Source organism: Falco cherrug, chromosome 5, assembly GCF_023634085.1.
Source record: "Falco cherrug isolate bFalChe1 chromosome 5, bFalChe1.pri, whole genome shotgun sequence".
NCBI lineage: Eukaryota > Metazoa > Chordata > Aves > Falconiformes > Falconidae > Falco > Falco cherrug.
Genome location: NC_073701.1, coordinates 83,056,772 through 83,084,190, shown reverse-complemented (window position 1 = coordinate 83,084,190; position 27,419 = coordinate 83,056,772). Strand labels below are relative to the sequence as shown.

Sequence of the window (27,419 nt, the reverse complement as noted above, 5' to 3'; positions counted from 1 at the left end):
CCTTTGCATGCAGCTCTAGGGAAGACATTTTAAATGGATGTTTTAAGTGGTGGAAGAAAGCAAACATCACTCCTATCTTCAGTAAAGGTAAGAAAAAAGAACTACGGGCTAGTCAGCCTCACCTTGATCCCTGGGAAGCTGATGGAGCAAATAATCCTGGAAACTATTTCCAAACATATTCAAAACAAGAAAATGACTGAGAGTACCCAGCATGGATCTATGGAGGAGAATCATGCGTGATCAATCTGAAAGGCCGTTATGACCAAATGACTGGCTTGGTGTATGAGTGCAGAGCATTGGATGTCATTTATCTTGACTTCAGCCAGGTTTTCAACATTGTCTCCCATAATATCCTCGCAGACAAACTGAAGTGTAGTCCAGATAGGTGGGTAGTAAAGTGTTGTGCAATCTGACCAAACTGCCTGGCCCAGAGCGTTGTGATCAGCAGCACAGTGACCTGGAAGCCAGTCAGTAGTGGTGTACCTAGGGATTGATACTGGGACCAACGCCATTTAAAACTCTCCATTAACGACCTGGATAACGGGACAGAGCACACCCTCTGGCAGTCTGCAGACACCATAAACTTGGGAGGAGCGGTTGATACACCACAAGGTTGTGTGACTGTTCAGAGGGAACTCCACAAGCTGGAGAAAATGGCAAATGTGAATCTCAAGAAGTTCATCAAAGGGAATTGCGAAGTCCTACACCTGAAGAAGAAAACTACCATGCACCAGGACAGCTGGGGGCTGACTGACAGGAAAGCAGCTTTGCAGAAAGATTTAGGTCCTGGTGGACACCAAGCTGAACATGAGCCAGCACAGACTCTTGCAGCAGTGAAGGCTGACAGCCTCCTGGGCTGCATTAGGATAAGTCTCACCAACAGGTCAAGGGTGTGATCCTTCCCCTCTCCTCAGCACTGGTGAGGCCACATTCAAAGTGCTGGGTCTAGTCCTGAGTTCCACAGTATAAGCGGGACATGGACATACTGGACCAAGCAAAAGGTCAGGGAGGTGATTAATGACTTGGAGCGTGGGAGATATGTGGAGAGGCTGAGAGAGCTGGGATTCTTTGACCTGCACAAAAGAAGGCTCAGGGCAATCTCACCAATGTAGATAAATACCTTGACGGAGGGGAGTAAAGAACACAAAGCCAGACTCTTCTCAGTGGTACTCAGGGAAGGACAAGAAGTAATGGGCACAAAAGGAAATACAGGAAATTAATTCCATTTAAACATAAGAAAAACATGTATTTTATTGTGAGAGTGGTCAAACACTGGCACAGGTTGCCCAGAGAGGTTGTGAAGTCTCCATCATTGCAAATATTCAAAACCCGACTGGACTCAGCCCTGGGCAACCTGCTCGAGGTGACCCTGCTCTGGGGGCTGGACTAGATGATCTCAGAAGATCCCTGCCAATCTCAGCAACTCTGTGATTCTGATACGAAGCATGAAGCAAATAAGAGATATTTTCTCTTCAAATAAGTGCAGGCAGCTAGTTGAGCAAACATAATCTTTTCTATAAACAAGAGTTCAACCAGACTTTTTTCAGTGGTGCCCAGCGACAGGACAAGAGGCAACTGGCACAAACTGCAACACAAGAAGGTCCATGTGAACATGAGGAAGAACTTCTTTGCCTTGAGGGTGGCAGAGCACTGGGACAGGCTGCCCAGAGGGGCTGTGGAGTCTCCTTCTCTGGAGACATTCAAAGCCCACCTGGATGTGTCTCTGTGCCACCTGCTGTAGGTGAAGCTGCTTTAGCAGAGGGTTGGACTAGGTGATCTCCAGAGGTCCCTTCCAACCTGACCGTTCTGTGATTCTGTAAATTGTGTAATCTTATGTATGATAACACAATCACCCTGGCCTTAATGCAGTAGTTGTGAAATGACACTGCTGGACTGAGCTACTACATTTAAAAATGTTTGGGACCTGACTTCTGAAATCTGAGAGTTCATATCCCAGTTGGTACTTTGCACATATTTGGTGGCAAGTTTTGTATAGTTACTTTACTCTTATTTGCCATTAGGATAAGAACAATTTATTGCAAAAGGCACCCACAAATCTGAGTGCGTATTGTATTCCTCTCAGTGGAAAAGTGGTTTACAGTAACCAGTTCCACATCTTTTGTGGAGTTACCTCTTATCTACTACAGGACTGGTGCTACTTGCAGTGATACACTGGGAACACAAGCACTGACGTGTGACTGGTGACGGTGGTACCCACGAACACGGGCCTTAGCAATTCCTGCACTAAGGAATTGTGGCTGGAGGTGTCCAATAGGTTGACATTCACGCTTTTCCCTGACTGCCTTTAAGCATTTCACAAATTTTGCCTACTGCTAGGAATCAATGTGAAGGACACCAGGCAGCCACATAAATAACCCTCCCTGTTTCTAGACGACTGGTCCACTCAGCACCCAGGCTCCGAAGGAAGCCGGTGCGCTGGCCAGCGGGGCTCTCCCCCGCGCTCTCCCCCTCCCCTGGCAGGGATCCAGAGGCAGCGCCCGGGCTCCCGGCGCTCGGCACCGCCACACGTTTGCAGGGGGGAACGGCGGAGAATTGAAAGTGGAAGCGAAAAATGCAAGCCCACCACTATTAGAAAATGTTCACATTTTCTAGCTTCTATCCTCCAAAAGGCCATTTAACCAAAAAAAAAGTTGCATTAATAGCTTGTAGAGCTTTCCAGCTCTTTTATGCATTCTGATAGTTTCTTCATAGGCAGAAGTTTTATCATTGTAGATGTTGAGAAACAATCTAGAAAGGCTGTACTGGAAAGAAATAAAACGCACTGGGACGTTTTACTCCTGTCTCTCAGCACGGCATGAGAAACATGATAGGAAAAATAATAAACAAAGCATAATAAAAATAATTTAAAAAATAAACAATAAAGATAGGGCTGTGCGGGCAGGCGCTCCCTTACCAGGGGTTCAAAGCAGCACACAGGCACGCGGCCCCTCTGCGAGCCAGTCCGTCCCCGCCGCCGCTGTCCCCCCGACCCCCGGCCCGGCCCTGTGCGGGAGCTCCCGCACCCTCCCCGGCAGCGGCACCACCGTGCCCGGGTGTGCAGGGAGCGAGGGATGGACCCGTTGATCCACATGGAATCTGATGTGCCTGCCCACCCCCGGCAGGGCTGCCTTTCCCCCCAGGGGCCCCAGTCAGACTCTAGGAATCTAGCTTGCACACAGTAAAGCCTTTTTTATTTCATTTCAGAGCGTGACAGCGGCAGGCTCTCACATGTTTCTCACAGCCGTGAGGGTGAAGATAACCAGGCTAACGTGAGCCTGGCTGGGTCCACAGACAGCCCACAACAACGGTGTCAGAGCGCTGCGAACTACCTATGTGTGACAGCGGGCGCCCGACAAAGTATCCTGGGAAAGTCAGGCGGGCTTGAGCATCAGGTCGCTCCCCACCTGAGAGCCCGGGGTCCGTGGCTTCTTTTTCCGGAGCCGTTTGAGATGCCCCTCGTTTTCCCCCACACTACATGGCAGCGGATGCCAGCGAGCTTGCGGTCGGCAGCGAGCCGTGCCGAGCCGTGCCGTGTGGGCGCTGTTCGGTGCCGAGCCGAGCCGAGCCGAGCCGGGGCGGGGCGGGGCGGGGCAGGCACGGCACGGCACGGCGCGGCCCCGCCCATCCCGGCCCGGCCACCTGCTGGCCGCGGCCCCCGCCGGGGCAGGCGGAGGTGTTCGCCCGGCCCCGGCCCCGCCTCCGCCGGGAGCCGCTCGGAGCAATTCCCACGGCAACACAGGCTCGACCCCCTTCCCAAACCCCGCCTCCCCTCCCCGCCCCTCCGCTCCCGCCCGGCGGCCGCCGGCGCTCGGAAACAGTCTGTGTGTAAACTCGACGTGTCCGGGAAGGTGCGCGCCGCTGCCCGCCTCGCTCCGCGCCCGGCCGCGGGGCGCGCCCGCCGAGCGCGATGCTGGACCCTTCCTCCAGCGAGGAGGAGTCCGATGAGGTGCTCGAAGAGGAGCGGCGGGACGTGCTGGTGGCGGCGGGCGGCGGCTCGCCGCGCTCGCTGCCGCCGGCGCCGGCCCGGGACCCGCGGGGCAGGGAGGCCGGGGCGGCGCGGGCGGCCAGCCCCAGCCCCAGCCCCTCGGTGCTGAGCGAGGGCCGGGAAGAGCAGGAGCGCCTGCAGCGAGAGGAGCGGGAGAAGCGGCTCCGGCTGCAGCTCTACGTGTTCATCGCGAGGTGCATCGCGCACCCCTTCAACGCCAAGCAGCCCACGGACATGGCCCGCCGGCAGCAGAAGGTGAGCCCCCCCGCCCCCCCCGCTGCCGCCCGGCCGCGGCTCCCGCGCCCGCCGGGCCGTCCCGCCGTGGACTCAACAGGTTGAGCCGTGCGCGCCGCGGCGGGGGGGGCGGCGGTGTGGGCGCGGGGCGCTGCCGCGCTGGGCCTCGGCGCGGCTCCGCCAGACCAGCCCGTGTGCCCGGGAATCCGTCGCCCGACAGGGGTGAAGTCTGTCAAGTTTGCGGGGCTGCGCCTGAAGTCGCCGTGCGAAGGGGAAGGGGGCGCGGGGCGCGGGTGTGGGGGCGCTGGGGCCGCGCCGCGGCGGGAGGGAGAGTTCTGCTGCTCGGCCCTGCGGGAGGGAGGCAGGGATGGGGTTAAACCTCCCAGGGGTGCCTCCTGCGAGTCGTATTCTGACCATCTGTACCCAACTCCAGCCAATTAAGCCGTAGCACAGAGGTGAACGAAAAGAACGGTTTGTTTCATTAATTACTGTTCCGTACAGAGAAAAGCAATTAACATGCGTGTTTGTGATGAGAATGGGCTTCTAGCGAAGGCTTGACCAGAATTACTGTTTGCATCTTGTATATCAGAGACAAGCTCTTGAGAGCTGGCAGGTACGTGGCTAGTGTTTATGCTGTCACAGTGCTTGCTCTCTGTTACTTTTGAGCTGTTGAACAGGTAGAATGCTCAAGTTTTGAATCAAGGCACTGCATTTCCAGATAACCACTTAAAAGCTGTTCTTCAAATGTTTGCTTAAAAAAGAAATATGTGTTTGTTTGGGTTTTTTTTTAATATACTTTCAGTTTAGTAAAACAAACAAACCCAAACTAAAACAGAAAAGAAAAAAATACCACCACCACCCCAGACCTTTCCACATCACTTTCCAGAGGGAGAGTGATAGGACACAAAAAAGAATCCAATCTCACTTGGCTTTTACAATCCATATCTCTGAGGGTTTGTAAAATCCAGTCCTAGATGTTTGCCTGCTATAGGTAATTTGTGCTTAGTGAATTCTCCGACAAGTTAACGTGGTGGTAATAATAAGATTATTTCTGGAAGAGCATTTCGTTTTTATCAAGTGTTAAGTGCTTAAACTGTGGAGCCTGTATAAAGCCATTTTGTAAGCAGGAAGCTGAAGAAAATCTGGCGAAATGAGAATTTTCACCACCCCACTGAGGAGTCCTCACCCCAAAACAGAGTCATCATAGAAATGATACTTTGAAGGGACACCTGGAGGTCATCTAAGTGTGACTTCCCACTGGACAAAGCCAAAGCTGACCTGATGTTGTGTTAATAGGGGAGATGAGATCCCACTGCCGGCCTGCATGACCTGCTCCAGTGGTGCATTGCCTGCCTCTTGATGAAATTTTCCTCATCAGCTTCTAGGTAATAACTTGTGGCCGTCAACTGCAGAAGACAGTGAACATTTAGAAGTTCTCTCTGGTCTCAGTCACTAAGCATAGGAACTGTGTTTTAAAAATAGCTGCAGTTAATTATTTTTATTAATAAGATCTATGAAAAGAGATTACTGATGTGCAGTGAATACAGAAATACAACGGTTGTGGATTTAAAATACGAGCAAGGAACAGTCTGACAGAATTTACTTGATACCTAAACTTAAATGTTACTCTGGCTGATTACTGTTTTTAAGTGAACTCTGACTTGTGGTTCAACTATTATATGTAGAAAGATTTTTTTCATTCTTAGGAATTTAGCTGCAGAACAAGGATGATTCGTTTTTTGCTCGTCAGGAATTAGTGTTTTTAAATAAGACAACACAAAAAATAATTCTCACTGGGAGTTGTACTTCTCTCTGGAAGTAATGAAATGCTCATAAACATCCTTTGTCTTACTTGACAATTTGATATATTGCTCGGTGAATTACTGAGTATAGGGTAGCAGAACTGGTCCTGAGTTCTAAGAGTTCAGAAAACCTGCTTTGATAGCTAAGGATTGCTGAGACCCATACGAAGGAGCCCTTGCGCTCTTAATTTTTGCACTCTGTGCTGCACAGTGGCCCCGTGTCAGCTTTAGGAACGAGAGTACACCCACCTGTCATACATACGCTGTGCCCTGTAGTAAGACCCTTTTAGCTGTGTGATAGCTGAGCTCATATTCCATAGGGTAAAAGTCTGTCTTTATTCCTGAATGAATTTTCTCACTGTCAAGAGCTGATACGGATGTGGACTGTCCTTTAATTTCTTGCTCTTTTGTTTGACATCTGACTGTCATGTGGCTGGCTGTCCGTTGTGAGCTGTACTGAGATTCGTTACCTGTGTTACTCAAGTGGAGCCCTTAACTACTGCATGCCCTGTCCAGCATCAGCGGATAAGTGATTCAAGGTATGGTTTCAAACCAGTACCTGTGATGCTCTGTGGTTCCGGCTTTCAGCCCAGTCTGCCTGTCTCTGGCTGGCTGTGCACTCTTCATAATGCTTTTGCACCACCAGTCTTTCTGATAACCTAAGAATAGTATCCGCCCTACTTGAGAGCAGAAGTAATTTGTTCCTTCTGCCAGTTCATTTGGCATATTGCTGAGCAAATATTGCAGAATGCAGTTTGCTTCTTTTTTAATGTGGAACATATTATCCAGTAAGGGAATGAGATGGAATTCACATATCAAATACCCTCAATTGCATTGTAATACAAGTAAGGAAATGGTTTACAATATGGATGGCTTATGTTCGTGCTTCAGTATCAGATTAGAATGTACTATATGGTATCTTGAAACCATCGTACTTAACGGACTGAGTTATGCTACTTATCGTAAAGAATTGTGAATTCAGGCAGTGTTTCACTCCTCTGTTGTCCCTTCCCATCCTTCTTTCTTCTAACTAAGTAAAATTAGCTCAGCTTTATTGTGATAGATAAGATCAATAATAATAATAAAATAATCAATCTTGAAGAAAAAAAACAACTATCATTCACCAGAGTCCATCAACTCTGCTGTTTTTAATGCCAAATACAATGTTATTTAGCCCAGACTTTGCTGAAACACATACTTTTATAATCTGTCTCTGTTTCTTTTTTTTTTTTTTTTTAATCGGTAGGATATATGGAAGAAATACTCTCTTTAACTGTTCGGAGTTAGTTGGTGACCTGCTATTACATCCTGTCGTACTTTGGTTACTGGTAGATCTGTGGTGGAGAAGGAAGAATAAGCTAGTATTGGAGATATGGAACTGAAGCATGGCATGAGTTCTCAGCGTGAGGTAGCAGATCCTGACAAAGGTGGAGTTAGTTCTGCAGAGCAGAACTGATACGTACTTGTAGGTATTTATGGAACTTTGGTCATGTGTCTTCCAAACTTTTAGAGAAATACTAATGCATCAATGCATTATATGTAATGATTTTATCAAGCAAGTTTTTTCCGTCCCTGGTTTAGAGGTGTTTTTCACATATTTGTAGTTTCCACTGTTTTATGTGAGTCCTCTGGAATGTATTTCAGCATCTTTTTCTGCTTCTCCACTCCTCTTCCTTTCTAGTCCAGTGAAAGAGAAGAAGAAAATAGTTAACTAATCCCATTCCTCTTCCTTCTCTCCTACCCCAGCCAAACCGAATCTCAGACCAGCAGATGGAATTTATCCATAGAATGGGATTTAGGTGGTGAAAAGAAATTAATTCCCTGTGTGGCTGTCTTCCGTCAAGGTAAAGTTGTGTGTATGAATGTACACAGAGTCAGTGATTAGATGATGGCCCTGGTGACTGGGGTTTATACTAGCCGGGCATACACTTGTATGTACATACTCAGTTTTACTTGGTGTGTGTGTGTGCCAAAGGCAGGTTCTGTATCTGGGAGATGAATCAGAGTTAAAGTTCCTGGGGAAGGAAGGAACAGTGAAATGCTGCAATTAACTAACAAAAAAGGTGTTCTTCCCGTGTTTTTCTTCCTCAACACTTTAAAATTTAGTAATCAAGTGGTCACACTTGATTGGAAACCCAAGACTGGGGGAGAAGTAAAATGCTCCTGTGCTAAACAAGGTTTTGTAGTGCATGAAAGGCTTAGTACATCAAAGCTGGTAATTCCAAGTCTTGCTTTCATAGGTGATAAGCAGCGAAGGAATTGAGCTGGCTGTTTGGAAATCATAACTCCATGAGTTTACTTCCTGAATACGTGAAGACCTTTCTTCCTTCCATTTTTTTCTCTTCTGTCTACCTGCTCAATCATGAGTAGATCAAAAGCACTGACTTCTAGTTAATTCTCAAAAGTGGGAGAGTGGTAATACTCAGTAACTTATTTTCATCTGAACTCCATGAGTTTCTTCTTTCCTTTTTCTTGGACTTCACCTCTAAAGGAGAGGTTTGTAATTACATGGGTCCACTAAATAACTTTATCAGGAAAACATTGGTTACAGTGACGGACTTCATTCTCTGGATCACAGTTTTATTCTCAATGTCTTTATTTCTCCTGCCTCAAGCCCCACTTTTTCTTGCTTTTGAGCTGGTGTGATGTATATCTACTTAATTTAATGGCTGAGCATGTTCTGGGAAAGAAAAATTGTCTCTTGCCTTCTGAGCCTCCTTCATAGAATGCTGCTTTCCCCACTGTGGAGGTATCAAGGAGAGTACATCCAAAGCCATTGTTGCCAGAAACTCTATAGGCACATTTCAGAGGAAGAGCTTAGCTATAAAACTTGGCCATCTGGTCAAAATTCTGCTAGAGAACTTTCTAGGAACATGTCTTCCATTCCTACCTTCAACATTTCCTTTACAAATGATGATTTTTTTTTGGTGTGAAGTCTTTCAGAAAGTCATTTTAAATCAAGTTTGTTTGCCTCCTTTCTCCCCCATCACAAACACCTTGATAACACCTTGTCATGATGCTCTGAGCCACATCTTGTTTTCAGTCAAGTGAGTATAGAGTATTTTGGTAAATCACGTCAAAGCCCATTAAGATAGTGGCCTACACAGCTCTATATGTGTTGAGACAAGATTATTTGCAAATATACCTTTTTACCTCAGTCAGAGCTTGGTCTTTGGGCAAGAAGTTGTTCTCGCCTGCAGTAGGTTTCATTGCTCACAATGGGCAATTGAGGCAGCTGTGGCTGAAGAAGCACTGCAGGGTGATAAGAAAAGCAGAGCTTTCTAGTTACCAGTGCCACTGCAGAAATGACAATCTGTCAGAGTTTTCATTTAATATTAAATTCTGCTGCTACCCCACCAGCTCAGCACTGGTTGGTGTGAGACAATGTGCTGGGAAAATGAAGCTTTTGTAAGCAGCAGTGTTACGAAGTGGACATGTAGGGACAGTCTGAAAACCTAGTTTACTGTGCTGAAAAATTATCGGTTTCTTTTTTTGCTTCTTTTGTTTTTCCTGCCTGTTTTACCCATACTTGCCTTTGAAATTTTATTATTTTTAACTTATTATTATTTGAGGGGACAATTTATTTTTTTCTGAGTGAGTTACCTCAGGTTGTTTGTTTCTTTCTGTCACCCGTGCAGTTTGACAAGTGTGTTAACTAGGTTGGCAAAGAACTTATTCAAAGTGCTTGAGGTAGACTACTTACTCTTTCTGCAGGGCAGCCAACAAGGAAGGGAGTTTGAGGGATCAGTTGTCTGTTGCCATCTCTGCAGGAATAGTGCAGGGGAATTGGCTGGCTGGGCTGCCTTGCATTTCTCACCCTTTGCAGTCAGTTGTTATTCTCACATTATATGTTGAAGGAACGTATGAGCAATTGAACCGTTGGTAATTGGTGACAGGGAAGCAGAAATACCAGATCGGCTCATCTTGTCCTGACGTTGTCTGAGAAGCATACGTGCTGCTGCTGTGGAAGAACAAAGCTGGTGAAAATACTCTTTTCCTCCCCAAACCATACTCCTTTCTCTGTATGTGGAGAGGGGCAATATGTCAAAATACTCATTACCATGTACTGTCTTTAACTGTAGAATGTTGCCAGAGCAGAAAATACTTGTTGGTTGCTAGTTGACTCTCATTGAATGATTTATTTCTATATAAGCAAACTTACCATTTGCACCCTTCCCCACGCACACCTGTTGTCACTAGTTCATGTTTGGGGACACTGCTAACCAATCACCTCTCCATTTGCATGCTGCTCATTAGACTTGCTTTTTCTCTTTCTGGCTTTGTACCATTTCTTTTTAATACTGGTGAATATCATCCTGAATTTGCTTTCAATATACATTGTTTTGCTTTTTTTTAATGTACCTCTGTGTTTGTGTTCTGCTTTCCTGTTAACCCCTGTTTCTTTTTTGTGTGTAGATGTCTCCTACTTTGCTAGCTTAACACATCCCTGTTTCCTGCTGCTTCCCTTTTATTTGTATGCTTGCTAGAACTGGAAAGCTCATGGACAAAACTTGCTTTCCATTTATCAACCCAAGAGGTGTCCATGGGGGAAGATGGGATGATGCATCTTTTTTTAGGAAGGTGCTTGGCTCTCCTCTGCTGATGGAGGGACATGTGGTGGGGTGCTAGTCTTTGAGCCTTGGCTCCTGGTCCTATATTTAGTCATACGGAGCCCCAGTTAGTATATTACTCTGTCTGAACTGGATGCCAGCCTCTGAGGTTTTAAAACTTTTTAATCTTTAAGTCTCTTTTCATACAGTTTTTTTGGTACAGTGGCTGCAAAGATGCCTCCTGTATTTCTTTCCAACTTCCTGCTCTTGCTGCCTGCTGACGGCTGTGGCATGCTCAGGTCTGGTACTCAGACTTCTTGGTTTTGAGCTATTGCCATTCCGGAGGGGAGGCAGGGAGAGGAACAGCATCTGCTGAACTCCTGTTCCCTTTGCCTGGTGCCTATCTCCAATGCCTGCTTCTGCCTAGAAGTGCTGGCACCAAACTGAAAGCAGCGCCGTTCTTGTGCGTTGCAGCTGATTCCCCCAGGTTTCAGAATAGCAGCTGTGAAAAGGCAGTTTTCAGTTTGTTGCTGTGTGGGGGAATCTCTGAGCAGCAGGAGAGACAGAGTGTTTGCATGTGGGTACCAGGCTGCATCAGCTTAGGTTTGTGTTTTGAAGGTTATTTTCACAGCCATAAGCATTGAAGGCTTCGCATTTTTTTGTTTAAAATTCTCTAGAACTTGATGGTACTTGCCCAAAAGACTTTTTTTTTTCTGGTTCTTATTTATTTTACAGTGAGGAGATAGAGCATATGCTTCTCTTCAAGTGTGATTACTTGTATGGGTAAGTTTAAGAATGTTCTTGAGTGGTTTTCCTGTCAGGAAGGGGAAAAGCTTTAATTAACAGCATTGTGAAGAATGAACTGCGGTGAAGAAAGAGCTACAGTGTACTACTTTAAGTGCATGACCCGGTGAAGAAAAATTAGAAGAAGAGAAGGTGATTGTACAAGAATTTTTCTCCAGCTCTGTTTCCATTTTTCCCTTATACATTAATTATTCATTTATGTTCAATTTTCTTGGCTGTGGGGTTTTGGAAATAGAGGCTGGCAGCTTCTGTTTAATGAAAGTGCTGGAGGGGTACTTTGAGTGATAGTGTATACACACACAAAAAAATCCTCAGGATAGGACTTTGAGTGGATTTGTTTGGGGCGCAGACAAGGACGTGGAGGAAAGGACAGAGCTCAGATAGTGTCTTAAGTGAGATCTCCAAAGAGATGATGTACATCTACAAAGATTAGGGGGGAAATGGAAATTGGTGACAGAGAGTTTGATGGACTGAGTTGGAGATACTGAGAAAGTATGTGGAACTGAATTAATTTTGGAGTAGAGGAACTGTTCAACCAGGACAGCGACACAGTTAAGAGGAATGAATTCGTAGCAGAGAAAGGCTTTTCAGTATGAAAGAGAAATGAAGGATGAATATCTTGGGGAAAAGAGTTTGCAGTAAAGATATTTGGCTAGGAAAAAGATAAAGATTAAGCCAGAAAAAAGCAAGTAGTCTCAATATCCATGACAGTGTAATACAGAATAGCAAGGACAGAGAGTTGGTGAGAAGCTTTGTGTTCGGAAGATAAAGTCCATGGAAATCAGAGTGGCAGGACATAGTGCATTGGGGAAAACAGTGTTTTCATGGTCTCACGATATTTTTTCTGCAGAAGATTGCAGTTGTTTTATATGTTTAGGATTTTCTTAGGGTGTATTCATGAGTTTTCTTTAAAAAAAGAAAAAAAAAATCACCTCCAGGCAGTTTATGGCGAATACTTATCTTGCTGGCTTTTGCTGAGGAGTTTCCCCAGTTTGTGCCTGTTGCTCATACGTTCCTACATTTATTTTGAAATTATGTATTCTGAGGCCTTGTAGCATGGTACTAACGGCTGTTTCTTGTTGAAAAGTTTTCTACAAATGTTTCACCATTCCAACTGTTTAATACATCAAATATGCATTAGTGTTAAAATATTAATATGGACTTTTTTTTAATCTCCTTATGGATGGAACATAAGCAAAGCAAAGAAATAAAAATAAAGAAGTGTTGGTTTGGTATAGATCTAATGCTAAATCATCTTAGCAATCGGTTCCCTCTGACTGTCTTCCTTCCTACAGTGCCATTAAAAGGCAGAGGATTTTTCAGTCTCTTACCGGTGGGACTTGAAGAGCAGCAAATAGCGGTATTATTTGGAGATGGAAGTTAATAAACTCCATTACAATTTTTTTTTCTAGTAATCTTCAGCTTGCAGAGTTGGAGTATTTGCCTGAATGGACACTTAAATTCAGCTTGTGGTGACTTAACCCCAAATGAAGTATCATTCTCATAACCACGTATATGCTAGAAATGGTGGAGGTTCTGAGTGTGCTAGTACGTGGTTGTGAAGTAATTAGAAGCACTTTAGCTTAAATATTCTGTGATACAGATTCTGCCAATCTGATTTATATGATTTTGGTTTCTTTTCAGCTTGCTTTAGCTCTCAAATTCAATTACTTTAAAAATATCACTTGAGATTTTTAGGGCCAACTTCTAAAGTTGGCTTTCTCTGCCACCCAAGTTTTTAGGTACCCTTACTTAATGCTTCCAGGCCTTTTTCCATGATAAACACTAGAAAATGACTAGCTATGTTCTGTGTATATAAGCCTTCTGTTTTACCACTTGGAATGTAAAAAAAATAGATACCCTCTAAAGGTAATCTGAGAATTGGGAGTTCTGGCAGCCTGTGGATATATTTTGCTCATGTGTTGCTGAAAAGGAAGTTAAGAATGTCATTCTTAACCATGTAATCTAAAGGTGATCTTCTCGATGTGCAGATCAGTCACCCACTAGTACCAGTCTGTGAGTATTTCTGTGTGCAGCTCTCGCTTGGACATGCTGTCTGTAGGATAGTTAGTGCCTTACAGGGCTGCTGTTACAGCGAGATGAATATTCATTTGTCCACTCTTTGCCCCCAGCTCCCACAGGCTGGAGTGTGGGATTTTTAAGGCCTCTTTACTTTCTAAATCGCAAGGAAGGACAGTGGTGCACTGAACAGGGCTAGGTATTACCTGTGGTCTTTGCTTGGCTCTTCCTCAGGGTTGCATTGGAGCAACTAGATCACCACAGTCTTCCTGCTGCTTCAGTACAGATTGATGTCTGTTGGTGAAAAGCATGATGGAAGAATGAGAAGTATTATTTATTTAAAATGGCAACAAAATTATTCAGATTTTCACTAAGCCACTAGCTGGTTTTTGTGTTCTGGGCATTTAAACTCTAATAGATTATTAACACGTTAATTTGCTCACTACAACTGTTAGTCAGAACTCAGTCTGGAATGGCTTTCAGGAGGTCACAGATGTGATAAAATCGGTAAACTGGTTAAAGCCTCCATGCATGACCCTCTTGCTGTGTTACAAGCCCTATCTGTTACAAGTGCACTTAATTACGCAGAGCAGCACACAAGGGAAGGAGACTGCACAGGCTGGCAGAGTTCTTCCCATATTATAAAAATCCATTTCTGAATCTCACTGCTGTGTTTTGCTAATCAGTGCCTGACAGTGTTGGGCTGATGTGCAGTGGTCATGGCTACGGTCCAGTAGCTGCAGAAGTATGATCTGCTGGGATAATTGAGACACCTTTAAAAAGTAAGACCATCCCCCAAAGGTAATGCACTTAATCAGTGACAACATCACCAGTTGCATCACTATTTTAGCGTGGATCAGAGTGCTGGTTTGGACCGCATGAATATGACTGTGTGTGGGCAAAGGTAAACCAGAAGTTGTGTTCTGGGAGCACATTAAATCTGTGCAACCAGGCTGAGGTAAAGCCTCCTGAAACGCATTTGGAGTGGGTGTTAGGTCCTCAGCGTGAAAAGTTGCGCTGTACAGATGCACTTTCCTGGTGTCACAGTTGGCCAGTGTAGACGTGACTGCAGAGAGTCGGAGAGATCTGAAATAACAGCAGCTAACACAAGAGTCAAGAAAGAGAGATGGAACCTAAATGAGAGACATAGCACAACAGGGCAGTCTCCTTTCTGAGCCAGTAAAGCAGGACAGAATATGCAATGCAAACGTAAAAACTGCTGAAGTAACAAAGTAATAGAGCCTCTCTGTGTCTGGAGTTAATTAGGGGCAACAAACTGCCCCTAATTACTAGGAGTGTGGGATCCTCAGCAAAGCTGCCTGGGACACTAATTAAAAGAACCGATTATAAAAAATGGAATGCACGATTAATGACTGAGAAATAATCTTCAAGAGTATCTTCAGACAGCAAATAAAGTGCCCTTGGAAAATACTGTGACACCCTGTGCCATCCACTGAATCTAATCCCACAGACAGACCTGAACTGATTTGCAAGAGGTCGCTGTGCTTACACTTTCTAGTGCTGATGGAGGGATTAATGGGAGCAGAATGAGAGGCAGAATAGGAATAGTTATTTCCATTTTAATATCAAATGCTCTTGATTTATATGTATGTCTTCAATGGAACCTGCTTATGAAATATACTGATAAACTGTACTTTGTTTGAATGCTCGGCTTTGCAATAACCTGTTGCTCATACATTTGGGTGAGGTCTTTAATGCTTGGAGAAGGCCTTTGGGCAGCATCCTCTCTGTGTTGATTAGGAGCGTGTGTATGCGTGGCAGCTGTTGGCTGTCCAGTGTACAGGCCACCAAATGGACTTTGATTTTTCTCTTTTCTATGTTATTGAAAAAATAGCAATCTGAAAGTTACATCTGATGGAACAAAAATGGAAAGTTTAAGGATTTATCTTGCCTTAAAAAAGAAAAAAATCCAGCCCAATTCATGAGTTTTTTATCTTAAACAGTTCTTTAACGGGGCTGATAAGAGGTTAAGTTTTATCCGGGCACGCGTTTGGGTGTTCCTGCCTAACTGGGCACTCCTTAATTTATAAACTTGAAATGTTTTAAATAGCCCTGATCCTCAGGTACTTTGATGTGCACATGGAAGATAAGGAGGTGGCTGGTGACAGCCATCACTGCTTTACTAAGAGCAAATAGTGCGTGACAAATCTGGTGGCCTTCTGTGATGGGGTTACAGTGTTGGTGAATGAGAGAAGGCCAACTGATGTGATACTTGACGCTGTCGCGCATGACATCCTTGTCTCTAAACTTGGAGAGAAACGTACTTCATGGTTGGATCACTTGGTGGGTAAGGAACTGGCTGGATGGTTGTGCTCAGAGCTGTGATCAGCAGCTCAATGTCCAAGTGCAGCCTAGTAATGAGTGGTGTTCCTCAGGGGTTTGTACTGGGACCAGTGCTGTTCAGCATCTTTGTTGGTGACATAGACACTGGGATCAAGTGCACCCTCAGCAAGTTTGGCAATGACGCCAAGCTGTGTGATGCGGTTGACACGCTGGAGGGAAGGGAGGCCATCCAGAGGGACCTTGGCAGGCTTGAGAGGTGGGCCCATATGGTTCTCATGAAGTTCAACAAGGCCAAGTGCAAGGTCCTGCACATGAGTCAGAGCAATCCCAAGCGCAGACACAGGGTGGGCAGAGAATGGGTTGAGAGCAGACCTGAGGGGAAAGTCTTGGGGATGTAGGACGACAAGAAGCTCAACATGACCTGGCAATGTCTACTTGCAACCCAGAAAAGCAGCTGTATCCTGGGCTGCATCAAAAGAAGTGTGACCAGCAGGTGGAGGGAGGTGATTGTCCCCCTCTACTCTGCTCTCGTGAGACCCCACCTGGAGTACTGCGTTCAGCTGTGGGGCCCCCAACAGAAGGAGGACAGGGACATATTGAAGCAAGTGCAGAGGAGGGTCACAAAGATGACCAGAGGGCTGGAGCACCTCTCCTATGAAGACAGGCTGAGAGTGTTCGGGTTGTTCAGCCTGGAGAAGAGAAGGCTTCCAGGAGACCTTACAGCAGCCTTCCAGTACCTAAAGGGGGCCTACAAGGAAAGATGGAGAGGGACTTTTTGCAAGGGCATGTAGTGGTAGGAGAGGGGCTAATCTTTTAAAACTGAAAGAGGGTAGATTTATATTAGATATTAGGAAGAAATTCTTTGTGATGAGGGTGGTGAGACACTGGAACAGGTCTCCCAGAGAAGCTGTGGCTGCCCCATCCCTGGGAGTGTTCAAGTCCAGGCTGGATGGGGCTTGGAGCAACCTGGTCTGGTGGAAGATGTCCCTGCCCATGGCAGGGGGGATGGAACTAGGTGATCTTTCCAACCCAAACTGTGCTATGATTCTTTATAATTTATAGGAACTTGGATTAGGAATAAAAAAAGCTATAAATGCTTAGAAGCATCGAACCCGAAGTGTCATTTTCTGTGCTGCTTCTAAGCATCTGCTGGAGGCCAAGGTTGGAGGCTGGAGGTGCCCTGAAGCTTTGGGGTACAGATGGAAGCAGCCAAAAGGGACATAGGCATCTTTAAGGAATTAGGCAGTGAGACCTACCCGCTGTTGTGTGGTGTCCCTCCAGACAGGCATTACATTTAACTCTTGCTGATCGATCTGTGATTGTTGTAGTGGGTCCCCCTTTACATGGGCTTTCTGTTCACAGAGGGAGCAAACTCAGAACTGAAATATCCATATTCTCCGTAGCATCTTTTGCTTGTTCTGGGCCTCAGTAAATTGATTAGTATCTCTCTGGTCCCATAAGGCTGTGTGCTGTAACTCTGAATGTATTCATATACTGGAAGAGAGGAAACAATGCACTTGTGTGTGCTCGAAGTGAGACCGTGACCATGCTGTGCGACTGAGCAGGGGGGTCCTGCTGCTGGTGGTGCATCCCTGCTTCCCTGTGTGCTGTGGTTCTGCCACGTTCCCTATGGGGTGTGAAAAATACATGTATGTATGGCTATGTATAAAAGAAGGGAGAGAGGGTGTGAGTGTGTATGTGTGCATGAGAGAGGGAAATAAAGCTATAGATAGAGATAGGAGGGGAGTAGAATGAGTGCTCCATAATGTTATGGCCCAATCTGTTTTAAAGAAACTACATGTTTAGCATAAAATACTGAATACGAGTCACTTAATGCTGCTACTTCTTCAGAAACATCTTTTTGTGTTGCAAAAATAGTAAATTGCCATTTAGTTTCTCTAAAAATGATCAGCACCGACTCCCTATCCCCACCCCAAACCCCCAACCCAAACCTAACGTCCCAAACCCTGCAGATCTGTGTTTCTGCCTTGGCTCAGTTTGGTAGTTACTTCATGTAACATGAAACTCCTAAACCTGGTGATAAGGAAGCAAAGATGTTCCTATGGCTTCTATTAACAGTAGAGGTTTTATTTGTTCTTAATATTGAGCTTCCAGAACTGATCTGATTCCTTAGGGCTAGCTCAGAGTGTGCCCTGTTGAAATCAGTATGCTGAATTTCTACTTTGCTGTTTATGCTCTGTCAGTCTTACAGGCATAAGACTTAAATATCTGATCTGGGTTTGTATTTGAGAATGGATTTATACCTCGGCTGCAGAAACTTGTTCTGGATTGAAACATAGCATATGTGTTCTCAGTGTAAAGGATCATTTGTTTTCCTAATTTGATTCAATTTGTATGTTTTTGCCTACAGTAGAAAAGTAATTAGTTCCAACAAGAAAACAACTATCCTGATTGTGTGGTTCAAAATAAAATAAAGTAAAAAAAATATGCCCTGCACTGCACAACTGTGCAGACAGCTCTTACCTTTTTTCATTCTGACTTTACTGAGGCTATAGAGCAACTAACACAGCAGTTATAAGCCACTGTTTGGGAAAAAAAAAATGATGTGGCTCATTTTATTTTTAATAGTGATGATGTTAGAGTGGAACAGCTTCTTCATATCAGTGATCGGAATCATGCTGCCTCAGCGCTAATAAGATAAATGTGGTAATGCATACCGATTATAATAGCTGGCGTGATACGTAGGCTGAGAGATTGAGTAAAGAGGTGTGAGATGTTGAAGCTCTGAGCAGTACAGATGGGCAGCGATTGCAAATCCATTTCAATCTATAGTGCTGGAGAGTCTAGAAAATTAACAGAATTGCATAACATCAGAAGAAGACAGGTAGCCTGTAACCGTTCCTTTCAAAAAAGGTGAAGAATTCAGAGTGAGAAACTAAGTTGTTCTGTCAGTGGAGTGAACCCATCCTTGGACAGTATGTGCATTTGTGTATTGAAGGCAGGTTGTCAGGTAATACTTATTCACTACAGTCGTTCATATGAATAGTAATAAAATGGAACTTGGGGAACTATCAAAATTATAAAACTATCAAAATGCTTGTAAGTTGCTTGTTACTTTTAAGCTTAATAATTTTACGCCAAATAAAACATTGAAATAATTTGATTTTTTCCCTATAGCAAGTAAATTGTGCAATCAGTTCAGAAGAGTGAGAAAGATCAGAATGGACTAAACTAATACAGTTTTAAAAAGGGCATGGCATTATTATTTTTTTTTTTTTTAAGAGGAGTCATAAACTTGTGGGTGCTTTGAGATGGGCTGAGTTAGGAACACCGTTTCTGATGCAGTAGCTTCTAAGCAGTTTCATGTGTGCGTTTGCAAATTGCCTGCATACAACTTATGCATACAACCTACAAACCAAAATAAAGGCTTTTTCTGAAAGGTGGCATAAATAGGATATCAGTAGGTTTCCCCTTCAGTAGTTGTGTTAAAACTAGTATTTTATCCACCTGCCTGTTCAGAAGATTCTTTCTGAATCACAAATAGTTACCAGGGAATAGCACTGCTAGTGCCAAACAGCTCTGCCTGATGTATTTGTGCCTTTAGTGGTACTTGTTTAATTAAATGCTTTGCTTTTGACACAATGGGTAGTAAGTTAGGCTAATAAAGCTACTGTGCCTCAGGTACACCTAGTAAGCACCCTGGCACATATCACTGCTGAATAAAACTATTGCTTTGCTGTGGGATAGAAAGCTAATCCTGCAAAATTACTGCAAAGCTGATGAATGTCTTCCAACACCCAAACAAGTTACTATGGATCGTAGTTGTACACTAAATGGGAAGGGACCTCCTGGGGTGACGCAGTCTCATGTCCAAAAAAGAGATCCGTTGTCTCTTTCTAAGCAGTTAGTAGGTATCTTCACTGTTTTTCATTACTCTAATAGTAATGAAATATGAATAGTAATAATTCTTTTTCCTGACTGAATACATACGCAGTTTGTTTTATACCCACTTGCTGTTCTGTCAGCTCTACCCCTTAGTTAAAAAAACAGCTTTTCCTTCCTTTCCTGAAGGATTTGATAGAGGATGGTGTCTCGTTCTGCTATATGGAACAATCCAAGCTCTGAACCATCCCTCAGGCAGTGGCCTCTCTCCTCCGATTATCCTAACAGCCTTTCTCTGTGTGTTTTGCAGCTGGAATTAATGCATCGTCTTTCTCATGTCGCCTTTCACGTTAGCACAGTGCTGGGGATTTGCTGAGACAGTGCATCTGAGCCTTCAGCTCGGAGCAGCCAAGGAGAATGAAAATCTCTTAGAAGTTCTTGTGAGTCCTGACCTGAGGTGTGGGATGCTGAATTTCATCCCATTTCTGTTACTGCAGCTCCCACACCAGCTGTGTTTTCCAGTACAGGTTTCCTAGCCACTCTGTGTGCTAGTGCATCCCAGCCTTGAATTTAAAAATCAGTCTTCAAAGTTGGAGGATTACAATGTCATGTTCCAGTTCCCTCTGTCGTAACAAGTATGGAATACCGCATTTATGTTTAATTTGCAGGTACAGCCCTCCAGAACTGTGCAGCTGCCTTTCCAGAGGCCTGCTATTTCTCCTTTACCGCTTAGCCTCACACTTTTATGGATTATTCCCCCTCACCCCCCACCCACACCCAACCCTTGTGGCGGTATTAACTGTTGTCTAAATAAGATCTACAGCATTCTGTTAGCCAGAAAGCAGGAATAAAAAGTGAATGGATTACTTGATTTTATCATCTTTTAAATAATTCTGTGACTTTGTATGACTAATCCTCCCATTCTGGGTCAGATGTTGCCCTGTTACCCTGATAATCAACCTTATTTTTATATCCTTCTCTGGAGGAGTCTGTGCTCCTCTGAATATAGAGACCTGCTGCCCTTCTTTGGGAAGGAGGTTTCTTTGGGCGATGCTGGACAACTTTCAGACTCTTGTAAAGAACTTCCATGCTGCCTTATTCAGGTCTCTCAACTCTTCAGTCTACGCGACTGAATTGACTTAACTCCTCTTAATGCCTTGACATAGAGAATAAATTATCACTCCTCAGCTTCCAGGCTGAAAAGATCTTTCTGACAAAATACAGACTGCTGAGACTGGATTCATGTTCAATAACCATGCATATCAGCAAGTTCTCAAAGTAATTAAGTGCTGCAGTGATAAAGAACAAAGACTGTTCAGTGGCACGGTTCATACGCATTCAGTCACGGCATTGCTGTGTGCCGCCTTTTAAATTCATTTTAGCCCAACTGCTATCAAAAGTTCCTGAGTTCCAGGTCGTCCAATAAGCTTCTAAAAAGGCTGTTTCTGGCATTCTGCCCTGGCCACATTTGGCACGCTGCAGAGCAGAGTTTAATAAACATCTGTTAGGTCAAGGTTTTTTATTGACCACAGGTTAAATGGTCAGGACGTGCTGATTTCTCCACAGAACGCGTCTAGGCTTGAGAATTTTACCGTGCTATTGCATGTGACTTGAATGCTTGTAGCAGACATCATGTATAATGGTGCAATTATGCTGCAGCGTTTGGAGTTAATTCTTCCCTCTAAATATCCTGCATGCTTGAGCCAATGTTTTTGTTTTGAGACCCACTCACATGTATATACATTGGGGTTTTGTAGGACAAAAGACATAGATTTGTGCTGCCTTCCTAACTTCCTTTTGACACCACAGCTTTGTGGTAGAATAGGGCACAGTGATGAGTGACTTCTGGGCTTACCTCATCTTTTATCCTGCCTGTGGTGCTATAATTCAGTCATCTCCCAACGCTGGAAAGTAGCAAGGAGCCTCGGCCTGTCTGCCTTACTCCTACTCAGCCCTTACAAGTGACCATAATTTTTTGAAAAGCTGGTACAAACACTGTAAATGTGGATTATTCTGAAGGTCAGTCATTATTTCTGTGCTTCGTGGGAGCAGAGCTTGCAGTTGTGCTAGGGTGCAAGTGGATCACTTTGAAATTCTGATTCTTGTTCCAGTGAGGTTTACTTGCACAAAGGTAAGCAAACCTCGTTCACCGTAACTCTCTTCCGCTTCTCACGCTCCTCAGCTACGCTGGATTTTATAGAACACCATGGGTGTTTTTTTCTTTTGGTTCAGAATTGTGTTGTCTGTTCTTTTGCAGCAGAAGGAAGAAAAGCTTTAGAAAGGGGAAGAGAGGCATCCTGTCAAATTAGCTCAGTAGTCTTGGTGAAAGAGTGCCTAGCTGGGAGCTGGACCCCTCTGTGCAAAATGTGAAGGATAGCTAAGTATTGGCCCTCTACCATCACTTTGCAAATAACAGAAATATTGAAAGTTGATTTTTATCTGAAATTTTGAAAGGAAATTGCATCTCCAGAATAGCAAGACCCCCACCCCTCCCGCCCCAATTCACTATGCAATATCTATGCAGGAGCATCAGCTCTGTTCCTCTGGCATGTTCCTAATAATCATACCATTTTTTTTTTTTTTCTGTGACAGTAGGAGGGATGGAGATCGGGAATCCTGTTCTGTTGCTTTTGGTTAGATACATAAATTACCAGTACAGTGTGTACTGAAATTTTCTTAAGCAGCTTTTGCAGGATAAAAGGTAAGAATTTACACCCAACTTAAATGGGAAAGGCCTGTGCTGAGCATCTAAGGATCTGTAGCTCAGCCCCTCCTGGTGATCCAAGGGCAGGGTACTTGATAATTGTATGTGTCAAGGTTAGTCCAAATTCTTTTTTCCAAAACTGAATTGTTACTTTAGAAAAGTTCCCTTTAAAGCAGGTGGGTATTATAAAAAACAACAAACAAACAACCCCAACCTCTAGATTATGCAGTGTTTTGGGGAGGAAAAAAAATGTAGGTTTTCCACTCCAGCAGGTTTGACTAAGCCTTTGGTGTCACTTCAGATGCTGATGGGTTGATTGAGTACCTCACTGGAGTTAACTCATCAGAGGCTTAAATAGACATCTGGAGACTGCATTTTCTTCCTACGGTTTACCACTTCATTTATAAGCAGAAAGCTACAGTTCATCTGTCTCCTTAACTTGTCAAACCACCTGCAAAGAACTTAGTGGTAGCTTTATTTCAAGGTAAGGCAGTGGTTTTCCTTCTGTGTGAACTTAAATGAAAGATCTGAGGACAGAAAATAAACTGCACATAAACTGTGGCCGATGGGTGGCTTCTCATTGGATTGCGATGGGTCCTAAGCTGTTCAGAGGAGAAACCTGCAGCTTCCCCCCCTACGGTTAAATATGATGGAAGGAACGACTCTCTCACCTGCCCACACAGAGTGAGAGCAGTTGGTTATTTTTTCTTGGCTGCAGACTGGAGGTGAACTGGGCAGTGAAGAATATTAACCTACCAATTAGGCACTTTGTCCTTGCTGCCTGTAGCTTTCTCCTGCTTTGTGGTGCCAAGGTGACATGCCAGCCTCTTTCCCCAGGCTCCCTGGTCGCACTCCCCATTACAGCAGGGACTACTCTGTATGTGGAGACCTGTAGGGGTCCATGTTGGAAAGTGTCATTATTCTCCCTTGGGTCTGGATTTCTCAGCTTTCATTCTACTCCGGTAATTCCCCTGTTGGCCCATTTTTGCTAGGCTTGCCTTTGAGCGTGGTGGTTGTCAGGGGAAGGCTGGGAGGCTGTCAGCTGACTTCCTTTCATTGTTTCTTCCAACCGTCTGATGTTATCTCATCTGTCTTTGTGTTATTAAATATGTGTGCTGTCCTGGAATCACTTAACCTCTTCCCGTTCACGTGCCTGCAATGCCCTGCTCGGATCCTGGCCTTTAGGGAATGCGAGCAAGTGAACTTTTTTCATTTCAGTGGGGTTTTGCAGAACTAGATGCACTGTGAATACATTGTGAAGTAGTAACTAAGTATTTACAGAGAGTAATAGCTTTGAGACTGTTTTGTTCTTTTCTTTTTTTCTTTAAGAAAGGAACAAAAAATGGTCACACTGCTAAGGTCTAATTACAGTAGCTTCAGAGAGACCTGCTTGATTTGCCTTTTGAGCTCTGCGCTGTGTCAGGTAGGTTTTGATCAAATGCATTCCTGCCAGCATTCACTCGTTAGCATTCAGTCTAAGTTAGTCAGCAGTGAATTATGGTCTGTGATATGGTCCAGGTCCCACTGCTCTAGTTCTTTTTCTCTTTATTGATTTCCATTCTTGTTTTCATTATTGTCCTGGTCTCTCACTGCATGCTTCCTAGTGCTTTTATTTTATAGCTTTTCAGAATGAATATCCATGAGTCATGATTTGAAATGAAATGCTAATACTGACATTATACAACACTTTGAAATAAACATTTCTTATATTGTTCCTTAGGCTTTTTAAGTGATAGAGTTCGAGAAAAATCATACTACTTTGCAATGATAAGGCAGCAGGGGGAAAAAACTAAAAAGTGGCTGGTAGACTTTAACATTTTATTTTAAATATTTCATTCTTGAATAAGTTTGCCAGCATCAGGCAGAGTGAGAAAACTTTATTGTCTGTTCCCTTTAAGCAGAAGTCAAGTAATTAAACCATAACTGGTGCAGAATTAAAAATATGATACAATTTTATGCTTTTTCCTAATCTATACAGATCTGAAAATGGCTAAAGTGTCTTGTCCCCCTCCCCCAGGTTCCTGTCTTTATCAGTGTGCAAACGTCAAATGTCATCTCCTCCTAGCTGCCTGGAGGAACATAACATGGCATGGCTATGGAGCCAGTCATTGTATTAAAATAGGTAAGTAAGAACAGGGACTATTGCAATACTCAGAACTTGCTGGTTTTTCACTGGGCCTAGTGAGCCATTGGGTCTAGATTTCTAGGTTTGTTTCTGGACAGAGACATTTCCTCACTCCCCTTTATTTCACTGGTTTGCTTTTCCTTGGAAGTGGCATTTTAAAGACCTACTGATGAAAGCAGGGAAAACTGGTAAAAATGTGTGTGTCCCTTGTCTTCCTTTTCTTTCCAACAGCTGTCTTGAAACTCAATGACATTACGAGATGCAGCTGTTTCATGATACGCTTTGCAGCAGTGCAACTCCCATCCTCGCTTCTTCTAATGAAGTAATTGAGATAATGTCATCTGATTATTATAATTCTGATAATTAGTTTCCAGGAGGGAAGTCTTCTCAGCTGTGCTTGCTGTCACTGAGGAATAGCAAATCTAGCAGCAAATAACTTGCTGGACTCGGTGACTAAAACTTTGGGTAGCTTGTCTTTAAAACAAAAAACCCCAAACTAAACAAATCCTGCAAGTGGAGAAAACTATCTTTTGGCACTTAGTGTTTGCATTTATTTGTTAGTATTTTTGCAGTGGGATTGGTCTGTCAGACACTTTCCAAGCTTTGTTCTTATGGTTGATGTATTTTGAAGGGTTTTACCCGTGCAGTTTGTTCTCAGCCGTGTACCTCGCTGTGAAATACTGTTTGGACAGAAGCCCCCTGCTTGCTGTGCAGCGGGTGCCAGGAGGAGCTTTCCTGCCTGTTGCTCAGGGCGAGGAAGGAATTGATCTTTTTTTCTAAACTTCTTCCTACCTTCAAAAAACTTTAATTTTCAGGACTAGGCTATCCTAATTTGTAATTGCTATCAAGACATCTTTCAAGGCCCTTGAACTTTATGGCTGAAGGTCTAAACTTACATCTGTTTATTACAGGATGAAATTTTTAGGTAAGGCAAATTGCCTCCAGTCTATCAAGAGGCTCTTGTGTCTTCCTCTAGAGAACCTGCTGTGCCTTTGTCACAGGCAGAGTACTAGGCTAAACTGGTTTAGTCTGAAGAGGAGTGGAAATGCTTTTGACCCCTTAAATGTCGTGGAAATCAGCCAGTCTTGAATTTTAAGCAGTACTGTGAGATTCTGTAAAAGGTACCTATGAACTCAATAAAAGATGTAGAGGAGGACAAGCAGAAACTGTAAAATGGCTGGCATGTGAGTTTCGGCGTGGTCGTCAGTAGCAGTCAGAATGAGAATTTTGGAGGTGAGATGCTGTGCAGGGTGATGATATGGTAGTTGTCTGGTTTTGGGAAGATGTATAGAACGTACTTTCTTACCTCTTATTGCAAGAGAGGAGTAATGCCCTCAGGAAGGGGGACAGGTTGGAGGTCCCTCAGTTTTGCCTAGAAGTTCAGTTATCCTTTGCTAGAAAGTTGATGAAACTGCTGGTGTGATTGCTCTGCAGGCAAAACAGCCCTCTTAAAGGCTGAAGGTTACAGCTCCTCTGCCCTGTGCCAGTGGGCAGCTTGGGGGTAAGCTCCAGGTGCAGAAGCAACGCCTGCAGATCTCCCATTCCGGATGGCTAAACGAGGAGCAGGCTAAGTATTAGCAGAGGAGTCAATACGTGGCATCAGGACAGGCAGATGAAAGGGCAGATAATTTGTTCTGGGGGAGGCAATCTGGATTTTCCCTTACAGGTAGCAATGAATGTGCTTGCTTGAATGTTTTGACTTAAGAAAACTGCAGGAGGGTTAGTGAAGGAAAATTGTCAGGTAGTTTTTTGGCATAATTGTTCAGAATTCAGTATACTTTTAGTTTGGGTAGTATAGTGTTTCCTGATAATTCACATTTTTTCAAAAATGAATTTAATTGATTTTGCCTGTTTTGACAACAGTGCCTGTGAAGGTACATGAATAAAAAAACCCACCCAAAACTGCATTGGGTTTGCTTTTCTGCATTGATACTAATTTAGTCAAATTAATAGGAATTACAAAATTGTTGGTGGATGGGAGCTTACTGTTTATGACTGTAATGATAAAATTGGATATTAGGGAAGGAACAGGCATCTGAAAGACTTGGATAATTTAAATACTGGTATCAAACATGAGTGCTTTAAGGCAAATCTGTTGTTACTTGACTTTATAATGCCTGTTGAGCTTACAGCTGAGCAATTACTAATTGGCCTGTGATGCAAGAGCAGTGGGATAACCTGCTGTCCTGGTTTTGGCTGGGACAGAGTTAATTTTCCTCTCAGTAGCTGCTACAATGCTGTGTATTTGATTTAGTATGAGAATAATGTTGTTAACACACTGATGTTTTCACTTGTTGATGAGAAGTGCTTACTCTGCATCAAGGACTCTCCAGGTTTCCCATGCTGTGCCAGTGAGCTGGTGCACAAGAAGCCGGGAGGGAGCAGAGCCAGGGCAGCTGACCCCAACCAGCCAAAGGGATGTTCCATACCACAGAATGTCACGCTCGGTATATAAACTGGGGGAAGAGGATGAAGGGGGAGGATGTTCAGAGTGATGGTGTTTGTCTTCTCAAGTAACTGTTACGTGTGATGGAGCCCGGCTGTCCTGGGGATGGCCGAACACCTGCAACTGAGGGGAAGTGCGGATGAATTCCTTGTTTGCTTTGCGTATGTGTGTGTCTCTTGCTTTACCCATTGAACTGTCTTTTATCTCAACCCACGAGTTTTCTCACTTTCCCTGTTCTGATCCTCTCTCCCATCCCACTGGGGGGGGAGTGAGCGAGCGGCGCTGGGGTTAAACCGTGACACCTGGAAGCAATGAAAGGACCTCAGTGTTGTTTGGGTGCGATTATACCACCATGAATGGGAACTGCTGCACTGAAAACTAGGTGTGTGGCAATAGCAGCTCATGACCAGATTCTAAAATACCTTCTTTTGGGTTTTTTTGTTATTTCCTTCAGTCTCCTGTCCAGAAATAGGTATTCTTTCTGACTGCTGTCAGAAATGGACAGGTTGCAAATGTATCCTTGTAAAATGTGTCTGTGAATCCGCCTTAGAGGGAATTGTTGATTTTTGCTAGGTGTGTTCATCTTGAAAGAACAGTAATGTA

The 27,419-nt window shown here is 44.1% G+C and overlaps 1 protein-coding gene across 2 annotated transcripts in view; it reads left to right on the top strand.

The window, feature by feature from the left end:
* Positions 1–3,801: 3,801 nt before the first annotated feature.
* The window catches only part of CADPS2 (calcium dependent secretion activator 2), a 323,412-nt gene continuing 299,794 nt past the window's right edge, over positions 3,802–27,419 (top strand). For both annotated transcript variants that reach the window (XM_055712157.1, XM_055712158.1), the window contains exon 1: positions 3,802–4,240. In XM_055712157.1, coding sequence (XP_055568132.1) covers positions 3,908–4,240 — 333 coding nt within the window. In that variant the 5' untranslated portion in view covers positions 3,802–3,907. The remainder of the gene's footprint in view (positions 4,241–27,419) is intronic.